The sequence below is a fragment of the Staurois parvus genome, unplaced genomic scaffold, assembly GCF_062004578.1.
Source record: "Staurois parvus isolate SC_StPar_1 unplaced genomic scaffold, SC_StPar_1.0 ptg000765l, whole genome shotgun sequence".
NCBI classification, from domain to species: Eukaryota; Metazoa; Chordata; class Amphibia; order Anura; family Ranidae; genus Staurois; species Staurois parvus.
Window position 1 is genome coordinate 120738 of NW_028318561.1, and position 18068 is coordinate 138805.

At 47.7% G+C, this 18068-nt stretch overlaps 1 protein-coding gene across 2 annotated transcripts in view; it reads left to right on the plus strand.

The window, feature by feature from the left end:
• The window catches only part of LOC149444901 (sodium/potassium/calcium exchanger 1-like), a 138340-nt gene that overhangs the window by 74964 nt on the left and 45308 nt on the right, over nucleotides 1-18068 (plus strand). Inside the window, exon 5 of one of the 2 annotated variants that reach the window (XM_089654413.1) lies at nucleotides 14320-14400. The exons of the other annotated variant lie outside the window; for it this stretch is intronic. Within the exon in view, the coding sequence (XP_089510539.1) occupies nucleotides 14320-14400 (81 nt within the window). The remainder of the gene's footprint in view (nucleotides 1-14319; nucleotides 14401-18068) is intronic. 2 annotated transcript variants of the gene reach the window in all.

Consider the following 18068-nt stretch of genomic DNA (forward strand, 5'->3'; position numbering starts at 1 on the left):
AAAGCCAAATGTCCTTACAGTTACACGGGGCTTATTTTTTCAGGGAATAGGTGCAGGTTCTCCCCCCTTCTGAGTCACCCCTTGTCTCACGTGCCATGGGAACCAGGTGGGATTCAAGAGAGACTGCTTGATTGTGTATGTAGAGCCCAACTCCCATTCCCAGGGATGTCCAGAGCTTTGAAGATGAGTGTGGAAGTCTCCCCTGAGTGGGGGGCAGGGGTGTTGTTGGTCAATATCAGGCTCTCTCCGCAGGAGGGGGAAGGGGGGGTGGTGTTGGTCGGTGTCCATTGGGGCAGACGATTTTTGTGTTGCCTAGGGCAGCACAAAACCTAAATACACCACTGGGTATAACATGAAATATGGTCAGAAAGGTGGAGTTAGCTTATTCATAGGAAAAAACATTTTTTTTAGGAGAATATATTAATAATGAAAATTAAAAAAAGTCAAGAGCATCAGGAGTATACTGGCTAGGGTTAAGTGAAGGACATTTCCAATGTGGGACTAGGAGCAGGGTGGTCAGGACTATGGCCTGTAAATGATGCTGACCAGAAGAAACACAGGAGGGCGCCTCTAAGTGCAGCATAAAACATTTATTGATTTAAAAAAGGGTTTAAACCACTGAGATGTTACAAACGATGTAAAGGCATGTCATAAAATCATGTCATTGGTCTCCCAGAGGGTAAACCCAATAGTATGCAGGGGCGGACTGACCATTTGGAAACTCGGGCATTGCCCGAGGGCCCGGGGTCAGTAGGGGGCCCCATCAGATGCCCCTGGTATTTTTTTCTAAGGCTTTTTTGAGTTTGGGCAAGGACACAGGGGCCCCATGATCCCCTATTGCCCGGGGGCCCCATGAGTTGTCAGTCCACCCCTGATAGTATGGTATGCTGAGCTGCTGGTAGAGAGAGAGGAAAGGGCAGCCTCAGTCCACAGGCAGGAGGAGACCAATGGAAGCAAGCTATCAGACTCTGACAGTGTGGGAATCTTGTGATGTCAGATGCTAGGGGTGTAGCTACATGTTTCGAGGAGACACTGGGCTTGAAAAAGAGGTGATGCCGCCTCGAAACATGTAGCCATGCCCCCTTAGGGCCTAACAGATGTTGACACTGCAACAGCCGAGGGCTCCCATACAAGTACTAGACATCTTGTGAACCAGGTAGGCTTGGCTGCTCGAAAAATTTGAGAAATTGGTGCTGGAGAGAAAAGGAAGAATTAAAAGTCCAAAATAATAAAGGCGTAGTCCGTATTATGCAGTTTTTCAGTATAGTGTAATCAGCAGCATCAGGAGGCAGCACCCTTAGAGTAAAGCTGGACTCTATGCATGGAGAAGAAAAGGAGAGAGGGGCGCCAAACTAAGTGCAGTATTAGAAGGTTGTTTTATTCAGCAAGGTAGCTCACTAGATAACAGTAGAGAAAGGCATATATCTCAGGATGGATGTCATCCTTCAGAGGTCCCAGAGGCTGATGGAGAAGGTGGAATGTCATCTAGGAGCCAGGACTGCTGGGGGAGCCAGGTCTCCCGATTCCACGCTGCTAGTGTCCAGTGGCTGTGATGGAAACCAAGCTGGAACACAAATGGCTGTTGGCGGATGTGTCGTCACCACGTAAGCGTAAAGGGGGCGGTAACGCGTTTTGAAGCAACGGCTTCTTCGTCAGACCTCTTCCAGAATTCCTCCAGGGCTTCAACAAAAACTCAGCTCTAGGTGACTCCAGAAACCCCAAACTTACTTTTCCAGCTCCAAATCAACTACTGGAACAGTACTTTCTAGGTAGTCACTTAGTAGCCTCTAAAGTGCGTCTGTCAGAACAATATGGTCACTCGCTGACTTGGCACTATCCAAAGGCAACTTAAAGCGGAGATCCACTCACACTGTAAAAAAACTGTAGCTGCTGACTTTTAAAAAACAGCCACTTACCTGTCCCTCGATCCCATGGTGTGTTCCCCGCAGCTCGTCTCACCGGCCGCCCTGTGTTCCTGGCGCTGGCATCTTCAGTATGAGCACCCGGATGTTGGGTACCCACTGCTGCGCTCTCTGAATGGTCCCATAGTCTTCTGGGACCTGTTATGTCCCAGAAGACTATGGGGAGCAGGGCCGGATCTAGCCTGGGGGTGCAGTAAAAAAAAAGCAAGGGGGTATAATGTCAACATTGTGTGTGAGTCACTGAGAGTCTGTCACAGTGTCACAACTAGTATGTATTACGCAGTCATTAGATTGGGATGATTAAACAGAACCTGTGCCCCTTTATCAGGAGTCCTCATCAGAGTCCCCTATTACATTGGGTTCCCATCACAGCGCCCCTTTACTGCAGGGTCTCTATCAGAGTGCCCCCTTATATCAGGTGTCCCCATTAGAGTGCCCCTTACATCAGGATCCCCATCAGAGCATTCCCTTACATCAGGTGTCACCTTCAGAGTCCCCCCCCTTACATCAACTGTCCCCAATCAGAGTGCCCCCCTTACATATGATCAGTTATCCCTATCGGAGTGCCCCTTATATCAGGTGTCCCCATCAAAGTGTCCACTTACATATGAACAGTTATCCCAATCAGATTGCCCCCTTACATCAGGTGTCCCCATCAGAGTGCCCCCTTACAACAGGTGTCCCCATCAGAGTGCCCCCTTACATCAGGTGTCCCCATCAGAGTGCCCCCTTACATCAGGTGTCCCAATCAGAGTGCCCACTTACATCGGGTGTCCCAATCAGAGTGCCCCCTTACATATGAACAGTTATCCCAATCAGAGTGCCCCCTTACATCAGGTGTCCCAGAGTGCCCCCTTACATCAGGTGTCCCAGAGTGCCCCCTTACATCAGGTGTCCCAATCAGAGTGCCCCCTTACATATGAACAGTTATCCCAATCAGAGTGCCCCCTTACATCAGGTGTCCCTATCAGAGTGCCCCCTTACATCAGGTGTCCCAATCAGAGTGCCCCCTCACATGAACTATTTGCATCAGACTGGTTCATGGATCAGTGTATGTACTCTGAGACCTGGAGGGGCACAGCTAAAATCTGGGGGGGGGGGCACAGCCCCCCAACACCCCCCTAGATCCGGCCCTGACGGGGAGGGAGGGGGGAGGACAACTTTCACTTCCGATTGCCTAGGAAGTGGGAGCAGGTACCTGTCAATTCCCCCCCCCCCCCCCGCTCCTCAAAGGTGCCAATCTTTGAGGGGACCAGTCCTTAAAGCAGAACGCTCCACTTTAACTCTTTAATAAGACACAGAAGCAATACTTCTATAGATACGTGCCGTATAGTGGATGTTTTTCCAATCTCTTGAAGTGTAAGAAGTCAATGGCTTTCCCAAGCATTGTCTCTTAGAAGAACTAACATTGATTGAGGGAGCATGGAAGAAACAGAGAGGTTCTCTCTTGGACTGAACTAATTGGCACTAAATGGGAGGAGATGACAGAGGAGATACCAAATTACACAGTAAACAACCTGTAGTGGTCCCAAACCTCCACTAGATGTCAGCATTCAACAGAACAATAGTAACCGGATACAGTTCAAAACTACAAATAGGTGGGACAGAAGAGTGAAAAAGATGTTGCTTTTTTCTTGGTATTTTTACTTTAGGCTCCATACACACTAGCAGTTTTTTTCTTTTAAGCACAAAAAACGCTGGAAAGAACGCTAAAAAAAAACAAAGCTGGTATTAGTGTTTTTAGTAGCGTTCAGGAATGTTTAGGAGCGTTAGCATTTTATTAGCGGTTTTACAGTACATTTAGAGGAAAAAAATTAAAAAGCTAGAAAAAACCTGTTAGGAGTGTTTTAGTCGTGTTTATCAGCGTTTAGCACTTTTTCTGCTTCAAAAACGCTCCAAAAAACTCTACAAAAACTTTTCTGCTCCTAGACGCCGAAGCTTTAAAATTGCTACTAGCCTAAAGTAGTGTGCATGGACACATAGGATGATGTTTTTTAGCTTCTAGGAGCAGAAAAAAAATGCTGATAACAGCTTCTAGGAGCTTAAAAAATGTTAATGTGTATGGAGCCTCAATGTAAAAATACAAATTAAGTTCCACGTACATTATCCATTCACATAATATTTTGTACCTTCTTCATATTGTCCATTTTCAGGCAATGGACAGGTGATTATTGGAATGGTTGTGCGCATTAGGCACATGAAAGCTGTAGGTGACATTTTTGTCATGAGAAGAGGCATAGCCCAGTGATCTTACCCTCTCCCTCATCCTGAAATTTATGGAATTCGTAGCCTTAACAATTAACACACTTCAGAGAGCCTGTTATCTCAACTTATGGATAGCAGACACCAGCACACAGGCCTTTATCAGAGCTGCAAACAGCTAATTGAAGTTCTGGCCGGATGTCTGTTAGTTTCTACTGACTATTAAAAAGACAGATTAAAGCAGGGACTTTGCAAGTATTTACTTTTTTCACCTCTTGTCGTGCTATTGCTTGTTCTCTTTGTTACGTTGTAATATTTTTGTTTTAGTAAATCTGGTCTCCTCGGACCCTGCATTAACTATATCTGGTCTCTCCGGACCCTGCATTAACTATATCTGGTCTCCCCGGACCCTGCATTAACTATATCTGGTCTCCCCGGACCCTGCATTCACTATATCCGCTCTCCCCGGACCCTGCATTCACTATATCCGCTCTCCCCAGATCCTGCATTCACTATATCCGCTCTCCCCGCACCCTGCATTCACTATAACCGCTCTCCCTGGACCCTGCATTCACTATATCCGCTCTCCCCGGACCCTGCATTCACTATATATGGTCTCCCCGGACCCTGCATTCACTATATCCGCTCTTCCCAGACCCCGCATTCACAATATCCGCTCTCCCCGGACCCTGCATTCACTATATATGGTCTCCCCGGACCCTGCATTCACAATATCCGCTCTCCCTGGACCCTGCATTCGCTATATCTGCTCTCCCGGACCCTGCATTCACTATATCTGCTCTCCTCGGATCCCGCATTCACTATATCTGCTCTCTCCAGACCCTGCATTCACTATATCTGGTCTCCCCAGACCCTGCATTCACTATATCCGGTCTTCCTGGACCCTGCATTCACTATATCCGCTCTCCCCGGACCCCGCATTCCCTATATCTGGTCTCTCTGGACCCTGCATTCACTATATCCGGTCTTCCTGGACCCCGCATTCCCTATATCTGGTCTCTCTGGACCCTGCATTCACTATATCTGGTCTCCCCGGACACTGCATTCACTATATCCGCTCTCCCCGGACCCCGCATTCCCTATATCTGGTCTCTCTGGACCCTGCATTCACTATATCCGCTCTCCCCGGACCCTGCATTCACTATGTCCGCTCTCCCTGGACCCTGCATTCACTACATCCGCTCTCCCCGGACCCCGCATTCACTATATCCGCTCTCCCCGGACCCCGCATTCACTATATCTGGTCTCCCCGGACCCTGCATTCACTATATCCGCTCTCCCCGGACCCTGCATTCACTATATCCGGTCTCCCCTGACCCTGCATTCACTGTATCCGCTCTCCCCGGACCCTGCATTCATTATATCTGCTCTCCCTGGATCCTGCATTCACTATATCTGCTCTGCCGGGACCCTGCATTCACTATATCTGCTCTCCCACAGAACATGGGAATGCAATTATTTTTGTAAATATAAACGGCTAAATACCTTTTCTCATCATCAATATTAAGCAGCCTTGTGACTTCTTTCAGTGTCTAGCAGAGCACTGGTTAAAGCTTGTAGGAAGAGTTTTATCTCTGCTCTAGGAGGATGCAGAACCCCTGACCCTCTGGACAGTGCTGATTGGCCTGTGCTGATCACATGCACCCTCCCAAGAAAAAAAAACACCTCTCTAGCAATACACACTAAACTGAGCATGTGCATGTGACTACGGGTTCAGTCTGTCTTATCAGGTGGACATTTGAACAAGAGGAGGATCAGAGAAGACAGGATCAAACAGCATTTTTACACAACGCAGAGGATTAACCCCCTTAGGTTCCACAGTGAGTCTAACAAGCATGCTTTACTGCATCTACAGACTGATTGTACTGTTGTACGCTTAGTAGCACTTTAATCTGTATTGTTCCTGTTCTTGGGGTAGATGTACCCATACATAAGGAAAGCCCAGTGCTGGGAAAGGGTCATCCAGTGTCCAGGGCAAAGATGTCAAAATGTGCAACCTCCTTCCTTCATGATGTTCAAGCTTAGAGGGTCCTACGCCCAGCAGTCACATGTCAGAATCACTCTACGGCTCCTGATCTGTCACTCAGATTTTGCACCGACCTGAAAGTGCGCAGTTTTTCCACCACAAGAGGAGGGGGAGAGACAAGACAGCCTGCACCACCTTCCAGCTCTCTCCTTGCCACTCCCAGTGTTGGGCTGACAGGAGTAGTGATGCCACTGTCACTACTCCTGTCAGCCTTGTAACAGAAGGAAGGCGCCCTCATCCTTACAGTAAACCACTGCGCCCAGGGCAGCCGCCCCTCCCGCCCAGCCCTTGTCCCAGTCCTGAGGAAGCCAATCACACTATAAAAATGTGTATGATCCTACTTATAAAACTGTATTCTGAGCAGTAATCCACTCAGCTGGAAATACGTTTGTCATATATTTATCAGGTTGTAGTAATACGATCCTATATATGAATTAAATAACATCAGTCTTTATATCAGGGTTTCTCAGCCAGGGTTCTGTGCAGCCCTAGGGTTCCTCCAGAGGTTGCTAGGGGTTCCTTGAGCAATAAGCAATTTCTGCCTCTCAGATAGGTTTCCAGTGACACCATTGGTCTCTTTAGCTATCTATAAGACGGGGGGGGGGGGGGATTCTTCCCAATGACCACAAGTGTGAGGAGCATTCTTCTCAATGACAACAAGTGTGAGGAGCATTCTTCCCAATGACCACAAGTGTAAGGAGCATTCTTCCCAATGACAACAAGTGTGAGGAGCATTCTTCCCAATGACCACAAGTGTGAGGAGCATTCTTCCCAATGACAACAAGTGTGAGGAGCATTCTTCCCAATGACCACAAGTGTGAGGAGCATTCTTCCCAATGACCACAAGTGTGAGGAGCATTCTTCTCAATGACAACAAGTGTGAGGAGCATTCTTCTCAATGACAAGAAGTGTGAGGAACATTCTTCCCAATGACCACAAGTGTGAGGAGCATTCTTCCCAATGACAACAAGTGTGAGGAGCATTCTTCCCACTGACCACAAGTGTGAGGAGCATTCTTCCCAATGACAACAAGTGTGAGGAGCATTCTTCCCAATGACAAGAAGTGTGAGGAGCATTCTTCCCAATGACCACAAGTGTGAGGAGCATTCTTCCCACTGACCACAAGTGTGAGCAGCATTCTTCCCACTGACCACAAGTGTAAGGAGCATTATTCCCAATGACCACAAGTGTGAGGAGAATTCCTTCCCAATGACCACAAGTGTGAGGAGAATTCCTTCCCAATGACCACAAGTGTGAGGAGCATTCTTCCCAATGACCACAAGTGTGAGGAGCATTCTTCCCAATGACCACAAGTGTGAGGAGCATTCTTCCCAATGACCACAAGTGTGAGGAGCATTCTTCCCACTGACCACAAGTGTGAGGAGCATTCTTCCCAATGACCACAAGTGTGAGGAGCATTCTTCCCAATGACCACAAGTGTGAGGAGCATTCTTCCCAATGACCACAAGTGTGAGGAGCATTCTTCCCAATGACCACAAGTGTGAGGAGCATTCTAATGACCATCACATTAATGTATCATAAGCTGTAGATATAGTCGTTTTTAGCAGGTGTTCCCTGAGATCTGAAAGCTATTTAAAGGGTTCCTCCATGTTCAGAAGGTTGAGAAAGCCTGCTCTGTATAACAGTGTATGAGCGCAGGGTGATCCTCTTTGGACTGTGTTTTTGTAAAAGAAAATTAAATTCCAGGTATTGATTTTATTGGCTGGTTACGTTGGTCAGCTTGGATCAATGTAGGTATATGCATTCCATATCTGTGAAACCAGAGAATCAATGTAGTAGCCAAAGCTACTACAGATATCCTCACTGTCTTCTGGGTCCAATGCTGATTGGCTGCCTTGTCGCATAGGCTGCAAGGGCACCATTCACGGAATGACTTGCATTTTTCTCAAGGAATGCAAGGTGTTCTGTGATTGGATGAGGTAGAGATCATGAATTCACTGCCCAGACTCATCACCTCATCCAATCAGGGAAGACTTTGCATCCATTGAAAATCCATCCAAAATGCAAAGCGTTCCCTAAATGGTACCCATGGTGAGCAAGAGCACCCTGTGTTCACCAAGCAGCAGGACATCCATACGGAAGACAGTGAGGATCACTGCAGCAGTGGCGGCTATTGCAGTGACTCTCCACTTCCACAGGGATCGGCCAGGTAACTATTCAAAAATATCCATGCCTGGAATTCAGCTGTCACAACATTGGGCTTAAGCAGTGCAATGAGCAAAGTGCAGCAAGCCAAAACAACCAATCAGAAATCACTTTAGTGAAGTTGAACTAGTAAAAAATGATTCTGATTCTTTGAGGTGATGCACTCGGACCACTCTGACGCACTTTGTGATTGAGAAAAGATCCTCCTGATGTGTCTTATATGTTTATTTCCTGTGGTCGTCATCTCCATCTAGTGGCCATAATGCAGTATTTATCTTTAATATGTCAATTAGAAACATACAGCATTATGGCCACTAGATGGAGTTGATGCTCTTGGAAAATACACATATCATACACATTACGGGGATTATTGAAGGCTCCTCAGGAGTTCACACAACAGTTTCTTTTTATAAATAGACCTGTTTATTTTTGTACTGAATATGTCCTCATCATGATGACCATAATGTGGATTAATGCAGAAAAACAATGTGTGTGGCATGAAGCTTCCATAAATGTTTGCGAAATCTGAATTATGTTGATGTAACCCTCATTTTTTGTATTTGTACTTGCTGCCATTCAATATAACATTTAGCTTTCTATGTCTCTATGTTCATTGTTACATATATAATACAATCAGCATCTTTGCTGAGGAATACTGCTGCTGTAAAGTTCTGGGGGCCGGTCTAGTTTCTTTAGCTTTGCTTTTAGATTAGCATTAGATTGTAACAGTTTGCTATAAAAATCGCAACTTAGTTTTTCTTCAGATTGTGTCTGATGTTTGCCTTGTGTGTGTGGTGCGCATGGTCAGCATACAGGGGGGAAAATAATTCTTTGATCCCATGCAGATTTTGTAAGTTTGCCCACTAATGAAGAAATGAAGGGCCTATAATTCTTATCATAGGTGTATTCTAAATGATAGAGACAGAATATCAACCAAAAATCCAGAAAAAACACGTGATACAAATGCAGGGGCGGACTGACAACTCATGGGCCCCCCGGGCAATAGGGGATCATGGGGCTCCTGTGTCCTTGCCCAAACTCAAAAAAGCCTATGAAAAAGGTACCAGGGGCATCTCATGGGGCCCCCTACTGACCTCGGGCCCTCGGGCAGTGTCCGAGTTTCCAAATGGTCAGTCTGCCCCTGTACAAATGTTATAAATTGAGTTACAGTTTAGTGAGTAAAATAAGTATTTGATCCCCTACCAACCAACAATGATTCTGGCTCCCACAGATTGGCTGTGTGCTCATGTGGTACACAGATTAGTCCTGTCAATTTAACTCCTTGATTCCGAGCATACGCAAATATACAGCCTCTCGGTGGCTGGGCCTTGACGCCGAGCGGCCGCATATTTGCGTACTATTTGAACACGCATATGTGCTGAGAGCGCGTGCCCTGCACGCTCCCAGCACATATGCTGGTGTCTCACGGAAAGGTCCCAATCTCCCCTTGCGATTGGGACCTTTTCTAATCATGTGACCGCCATGAAAGCCAATCACAGCGGTCACATGACCCTAAAACCCCAGCCCCGCCTCCCGGTGTCTGACACCCCTTAAAGGGCCGGGAGGCGCCGGTGTGAAGAGGTTAAGATGGTGCTCCTAACGACAACTCATTAGGTGTATCAAAGACACCTGTCCACAAAATCTCTTTCTTCCATTCAAACCTCACCATCACATGCAAAGAGCTGTCAATGGACATCAGGGACAAGACTGTAGACCTGCACAAGGCTGGAATAGGCTACAAGACCATCAGCAAGAAGCTTGGTGAGGAGACAACTGTTGGAGCGATTATTTGCAAATGGAAGGAATAAAACATAACCATCAATCGCCCTCGGTCTGGAGCTCCATGCACAATTTCACCTCATGGGGTAAGGCTGATCATGAGAAAAGTGAGGGATCGGCCCAGAACTACACGGGAGGAGCTTGTGAATGATCTCAAGGCCGTTGGACCACAGTCACCAAACAAACCATTGGTAACACAATACGCCGCCATGGATTGAAATCCTACAGTGCCTGCAAGGTGCTCCTGCCCAAGAAGGCTCATGTACAGGCCTGTCTGAAGTCTGCCAATGAACATCTAAATGATTCAGAGAAGGATTAGGAGAAAGTCTTGTGGTCAGATGAGACCAAAATTAGGCTCTTTGGCATTAACTTGACTAGCTGTGTTTGGAGGAAAAAAAAATGCTGACTATGACCCTACGAACACCCTACAGTCAAGCATGGAGGTGGAAACATTATGCTTTGGGGCTATTTCACTGCTAAAGGTACAGGCCGACTTTACCACCTTGAGCAGGCCAATGGACGGGGCCATGTATTGTAAAATCTTGGATGAGAACCTTCTTCCCTCAGTCAGAACACTGAACATGGGTCATGGATGGGTCTTCCAGCATTACAGTGACCCAAGACAAACCACCAAGGCAGCAAAGGAGTGGCTCAAGAAGAAGCTCATTAAGGTCATGGAGTAGCCTAGCTAGTGTCCAGACCTTAATCCTATGGAAAATTTATGGAGGGACCTAAAACTTTGAGTTGCCAAGCGACAGCCAAAAAACCTTAAGGATTTAGAGAAGATCTATAAAGAAGAGCGGACCAAAATCCCTCCTGAGATGTCTGCAAACCTGGGAACCAACTACAAGAGACGTCTTACCTCTGTGCTGGCCAACAAGGGATTCTCCACCAAATACTAAGTCATGTTTTGCTTGGGGATCAGATACTTATTTTACTCACTGAACTGCAACTCAATTTATAACATTTGTATTGTGAGTTTTTTCTGGATTTTTATTTGAAATTCTGTCTCTATCATTTAAAATACACCTATGATAAACATTATAGACCCTTCATTTCTTTGTAAGTGGGCAAACCTACAAAATCTGCAGGGGATCAAATAATTATTTTCCAATTACTAGAGAATGTTGCAAGTGACAGTCACATTATTTCTGATCTATGGCCTTTTTGGTCTATTTATAAAACAAAACAAAAAATCATTGGATAAATGTCATAAACATTCACTCAGCTGTCACAAATAATCCTTGCGATGTACTAATACGGGGGGTATTTACTAAAACTGCATGGTGAAAAATCCGGTGCACCTCTACATAGTAACCAATCAGCTTCCAGGTTTTATTGTCAAAGCTTAATTGAACAATGTGAAGTCAGAAGCTGATTGGCTCCCATGTACAGCTGCACCAGATCTTGAGCGCTCCAGTTTTAGTAAATCCCCTCCAATGTGTATTTCCTATGATTAACATATTTCAGGAAATAACCCATTATGGCCAGTCTATGGAGCTGATGACCATAGATAATAAACAGGCAAATTTCGATGACTATTCATGACAGCTGAGCGAATGCTTGTGGTATTTGTCTGGAAAACATTTTTAAAAATAGACCTCATAGTTTAAGAATTCCAGGTATGGGTGTTGTTACATAGTGACATTGGTCCAGCTTGGTCCGATGTATTTATGTATATACCAGGGGCGGACTGACCATTTGGAAACTCGGGCACTGCCCGAGGGCCCGGGGTCAGTAGGGGGCCCCATTAGAGGCCCCTGGTACCTTTTTCATAGGCTTTTTTGAGTTTGGGCAAGGACACAGGGGCCCCATGATCCCCTATTGCCCGGGGGCCCCATGAGTTGTCAGTCCGCCCCTGGTATATACTATACTATGTACTATACCTGTGGGATCATCCTGGAAGCTGGAAATCACTGCAGCTCACATTGATGTCCCGTGCCGAGCCCTGCTGCATTGTGGGCATGGATGCCATTTGAAAAATGCTTTGCAATTCTATTTTTTTAAATTGCAAGAAAAATAATTAATTGTATTCCTTTCTATCCTCTGACTAAGCCACCCACCCGCACACAACTGCAAAGAGCAATGCAATGTTGGTGTGGTGTGGGAACATGCGCTGCACTGCTGAGAAAAAGCCCTAAAATGTAGTTTGCAAGGCAGATTTAAGTGGTCAGTAGGTTGTAAATCCCCCCTAATCCCACCTGCTATCACAAATCACTCCCTCAAATCCCCTCTGCTAGTACAAATCCCCCCTCCTTGTACAAATTCCTCCTCCAAAATCCACCCTCCTAGTACAAATCCCCCCTTTTAATACAAATCCCTCCTCCAAAATCCCCCTCCTAGTACAAATCCTTCCCCAATCCTAAATCCCCCCCCCAAATCCTAAGTCTCCCCCCAGCACAAATTCCCCTCCAAAATTCCCCCACCTAGCACAAGTCCCCCTCCAATATCCCCCCTCCTAGTACAAATTCCCCCTCCTTGTACAAATTCCTCCTCCAAAATCCACCCTCCTAGTACAAATCCCCCCTCCTAATACAAATCCCTCCTCCAAAATCCACCCTCCTAGTACAAATCCACCCTCCTAGTACAAATCCCCCCTCCTAATACAAATCCCTCCTCCAAAATCCCCCTCCTAGTACAAATCCCTCCCCAATCCTAAATCCCCCCCAGCACAAATTCCCCTCCAAAATTCCCCCACCTAGCACAAATTCCCCTCCAAAATCCCCCTCCTAGTACAAACCCCCACCCCCAATCCTAAATCCCCCCCAGCACCAATTTTTCCCATCCTGCACAAATTCCCCTCCAAAATTCCCCCACCTAGCACAAATTCCCCTCCAAAATTCCCCCACCTAGCACAAATTCCCCTCCAAAATCCCCCTCCTAGTACAAATCCCCCCAATCCTAAATCCCCCCCCCAGCACAAATTCTCCCAACTAGCACAAATTCCCCTCCAAAATTCCCCCACCTAGCACAAATTCCCCTCCAAAACCCCCCTCCTAGTACAAATCCCCACCCCCAATTCTAAATCCCCCCAGCACAAATTTTCCCATCCTAGCACAAATTCCCCTCCAAAATTCCCCCCAACTAGCACAAATCCCCCTCCCCTAAAGCCTAAGTGTGGGCGGACCCCATGCCATTTTTTTTTTTAAACTTTGGCATGGGTTTCCCCCAATATCAATACCAGACCTAAGGTCTGTTTTTTTTTTATTTTCGACGTGGGGTTTTCCTTAAAATCCATACAAGACCCAAAGGGCCTGGCATGGATTGGGCGGGGGCCATATGTGTTTGCACCAGGGGCAAACTGACAACTCATGCGGCCCCCAGGCAATAGGGGATCATGGGGCCCCTGTGTCCTTGCCCAAACTCAAAAAAGCCTATGAAAAAGGTACCAGGCACATCTCATGGGGCCCCCTACTGACCCCGGGCCCTCGGGCAGTGCCCGAGTTTCCAAATGCTCAGTCCGCCCCTGGTTTGCACCTATTACACTGCTTTATGGACTTTGGCATGTAATGGCCAAACTGAACACCTCTCTATCTCTATGGACAGTCAGTAATACCAGATGTCACCAGTAGGTGGTGTTGCAAGCAAGAGCTAAATTCCAAGCAGCTGTTCGAAGGGAGAAACTTGAGTCCCCTTTTGAGATTTGAGGCCTTTTTGTGCATTTATTTTAGTAGTGAATTATCATACAGGGACTTATTTGGGGCAGGACCCTATAGACTTTTATTATGGGAGCGCCATTGAAGTCAATGTGACGGAAAATGCTCCAAAAAGTAGTTTATGTACCTTTAGAGCTTCAGGCATTGACCTACAGACACCTGAACACTCAACTGTGAACAGGGACCTTTTGAAAAGCATGGAATTCAGATTGTTGAGTATTTTGGAGCTCTGCGTTACAAAATGCTCCGATATGAATGGGGGCTTAGACAGGTGATACAAGGAAAAATAAATGAACAATTTTTCTTGCAATTTAAAAAATAGAATTGGGAAATTGTTTTATTTTGCATAACTACCAGAAATATCACTCCAATTTTAATTTTCCTTTTAGTGTCCTTAGTATATCCCACACCTGCAGACAGTGTGCTCTGTACATATGGATGGAATGAACGCACGCGCTTGTGTATGTGACCTATAGATGTGTTTAGAGCTTTGTTATATATTTTTGTACAGTAGGAGTGAACAGTAAGTTCATTTTCTCCTTTACAGCAAAGTTTAAGGACAAGGCTGAAATCTTGAACAACATGGCCAAGGCCAAGGTAGAGGCAAAAGGACTGAAAGGACTGAAAGGTGAGAAAAGGAGGCTTTCATGTTGTTCTTTTTTCTTGACGTTACACCATACTGAACATATCAGGGTCACCAGGGAAATGACAGAAGCTCAGTAGGGCATGGCTTGGAAAGTACCGACAGATATCCCCCCTAAAACTTTAAAGCAGCAGTATTGGAGGATCCCACCAGTCTGTTCTCCTGGTCCATTGATTCCCTTTCAGAGATAGTCCTCTATGAGTGATGGTCTAGAACCAGGGTACTGAATTCAAATTCACAGAGGTCCGGTCAGTAACCTTTTCTTTCTCCAGAGATCAGAATCTCATTTTTGTTCTATGACTCGGGTCCTTCACATCATAGCCCTGCTCCCTCTTTACATCACAGCCCCCTTTACATCAGTGTCCTCAGTCCCTCTTTACATCACAGCCCCCTTCACATCAATGTCCTCAGTCCCTCTTTACATCACAGACCCCTTTACATCAGTGTCCTCAGTCCCCTCTTTCACAGACTCCCCCCTTTCACATCAGAGCCCCCCCTCCTCACATCACAGCCCCCTTTACAGAAGGGTCTTCAGTCCTCTCTTTCATATCACAGACTTCCCCCTTTCACATCAGAGCCCCCTCTCCTCACATCACAGCCCCCTCTTTGATCATAATCCCCCCCTTTCACATTACAGCCCACCGTCCTCACATCACAGCCCCCCTTTCATCATAGTCCCACCCCTTTTAAATTAGAGCCCCCTCTTTACATCACAGCCCCCTTTACAAAAGGGTCTTCAGTCCTCTCTTTCATATCACAGACTTCCCCCTTTCACATCAGAGCCCCCTCTCCTCACATCACAGCCCCCTCTTTGATCATAATCCCCCCCTTTCACATTACAGCCCACCCCCCTCTCATCATAGTCCCCCCTTTTTTGAATTAGAGCCCCCTCTTCACATCACAGCCCCCTTTACAGAAGGGTCTTCAGTCCTCTCTTTCACATCACAGACTCTCCCCTGTCACAGCATAGCCCCCTCTCGTCACATCACAGCCCCCCCCCTTTCATCATTATCCCCCCTTTTACATTACAGCCCACCCCCCTCTCATCATAGTCCCCCCCTTTTTGAATTAGAGCCCCCTCTTTACATCACAGCCCTCTCTACAGAAGTGTCTTCAGTTCTCTCTTTCACGTCACAGACTCCCCCCTGTCACATCATAGCCCCCTCTCCTCACATCCTAACCCCCCCTTTCATCATAATCCGCCCCTTTTACATTACAGCCCACCCCCCCTCTCATCATAGTCCCCCCTTTTTGAAATAGAGCCCCCTCTTTATATCACAGCCCCCTTTACAGAAGGGTCTTCAGTCCTCTCTTTCACATCACAGACTGCCCCCTGTCACATCATAGCCCCATCTCCTCAAATCACAGCCCCCTCTTTCATCATAATCCCCCCCATTCACATTACAGCACACCCCCCTCTCAATTCCCCCCCCTTTCACATTACAGCCCACCCTCCTCACATCACAGCCCCCCTTTCATCATAGTCCCCCCCCTTTTAAATTAGAGCCCCTCTTTACATCACAGCCCCCTTTACAGAAGGGTCTTCAGTCCTCTCTTTCATATCACAGACTCCCCCCTTTCACATCATAGCCCCCTCTACTCACATCACAGTCCCCTCTTTCATCATAATCCCCCCTTTCACATTACAGCACACCCCCCTCTCATCATAGTCCCCCCCTTTTTAAATTAGAGCCCCCTCTTTACATCACAGCCCCATTTGCAGAAGTATCTTCAGTCCTCTCTTTCACATCACAGACTCCCCCCTTTCACATCAGAGCCCACTCTCCTCACATCACAGCCCCCCCTTTCATTATAGTCCCCTCCTTTAACATCACAGCTCACCCTCCTCACATCACAGCCCCCCCTCCAACATTATAGGCCCCACCCCTAACATCACAACCCCCAAAATCACAGCTCCCCCCCTCCTCACATCATAGCCCCCTTTGCAATCACAGTCCCCCTCCCATATCACTGCTCCCCCCTCTCACATTAAAGCCTGCCTATAATACAGTCCTACCTTAGCATGGCAGAGAACAGGAGACACAGCAGGGTGGATTCCTCTTCTGTATGTGTATTCACCAGGGGCGGACTGACCATTTGGAAACTGGGGTCAGTAGGGGGCCCTATGAGATGCCCCTGGTACCTTTTTCATAGGCTTTTTTGAGTTTGGGCAAGGATACAGGGGCCCCATGATCCCCTATTGCCCGGGGGCCCCATGAGTTGTCAGTCTGCCCCTGGTATTCACCTACCTGCCCCTGCTGGGAAGAGGGCGGGAGATACAAAAGGTCTGCACTGAGGGTGGGAGCTGACCAACTCTTCTTGTTAACAAGCGAAAGGTTGGGTAGCTCCCGCTCCCCGTATAGAAACGCCGTATCTCCCACCCTCTTCCCTTTTGAGAGCTTAACGGCAGGCAGGAGAATATATATACAGAAGAGGAATCCATCCTGTTGTGTCTTGCGCCCTCTCCTGTGCTGTGAGTATTAACAGTTGGAGCGACGGCTCCAGGAGAGGAGTCCACTCAGGCTGCTAAGTGGTGTGGCCATGGTCCAGACAGGACTGTCACTCAGTCCATGTCCAGACCACGGTCTGCTGTTTAGTGATGCTTGGTCTAGAACAGCAGTTCTCAACCTGGGGGTCGCGACCCCTTTGGGGGTCGAACGACCATTTCCCAGGGGTCGCCTAAGACCATCGGAAAACACATATTTCCGATGGTCTTAGGAACCGAGACACCGCTGCAGTCTCCGGCGATGTGTGGGCGGGATGATACGCTGCTGTCACCTGGCCACACCTCCGGGATCGCTCAGCAGCTCCGCCTCCTCGCCGCTGATTGGCCACCGGAACTGTAGCTCAGGAGAGGCACACAGGCGGCCAATCACCGGCGAGGAGGTGGAGCTTGGAGAGGAGGAGCCGAGCGGCAGCGCGCGTACATCAAAGAAGACCGAGGGAGCTGCCGGAGCGAGTGAAGAGGAGAGAGGCCAGAGAAGGAAGACAGCTGACAGGTAAGTGAGAGAGCGAGCCCAGGCTGGAGCAGGGGTCAGCAAAGTAAGTATCATTGGTGTCAGTGGGGGGAGGAATAGTGCCCCATCATTTGTGTCACTAATACCAACGATGGGGCACTATTCCTCCCCCCACTGACACCAACGATGGGGCACTATTCCTCCCCCCACTGACACCAACGATGGGGCACTATTCCTCCCCCAACTGACACCAACGATGGGGCACTATTCCTCCCCCCACTGACACCAACGATGGGGCACTATTCCTCCCCCCACTGACACCAACGATCGGGCACTATTCCTCCCCCCACTGACACCAACGATGGGGCACTATTCCTCCCCCCACTGACACCAACGATGGGGCACTATTCCTCCCCCAACTGACACCAACGATGGGGCACTATTCCTCCCCCCACTGACACCAACGATGTGGCACTATTCCTCCCCCCACTGACACCAACGATGGGGCACTATTCCTCCCCCCACTGACACCAACGATGGGGCACTATTCCTCCCCCCACTGACACCAACGATGGGGCAGTATTCCTCCCCCCACTGACACCAACGATGGGGCAGTATTCCTCCCCCCACTGACACCAACGATGGGGCACTATTCCTCCCCCCACTGACACCAACGATGGGGCACTATTCCTCCCC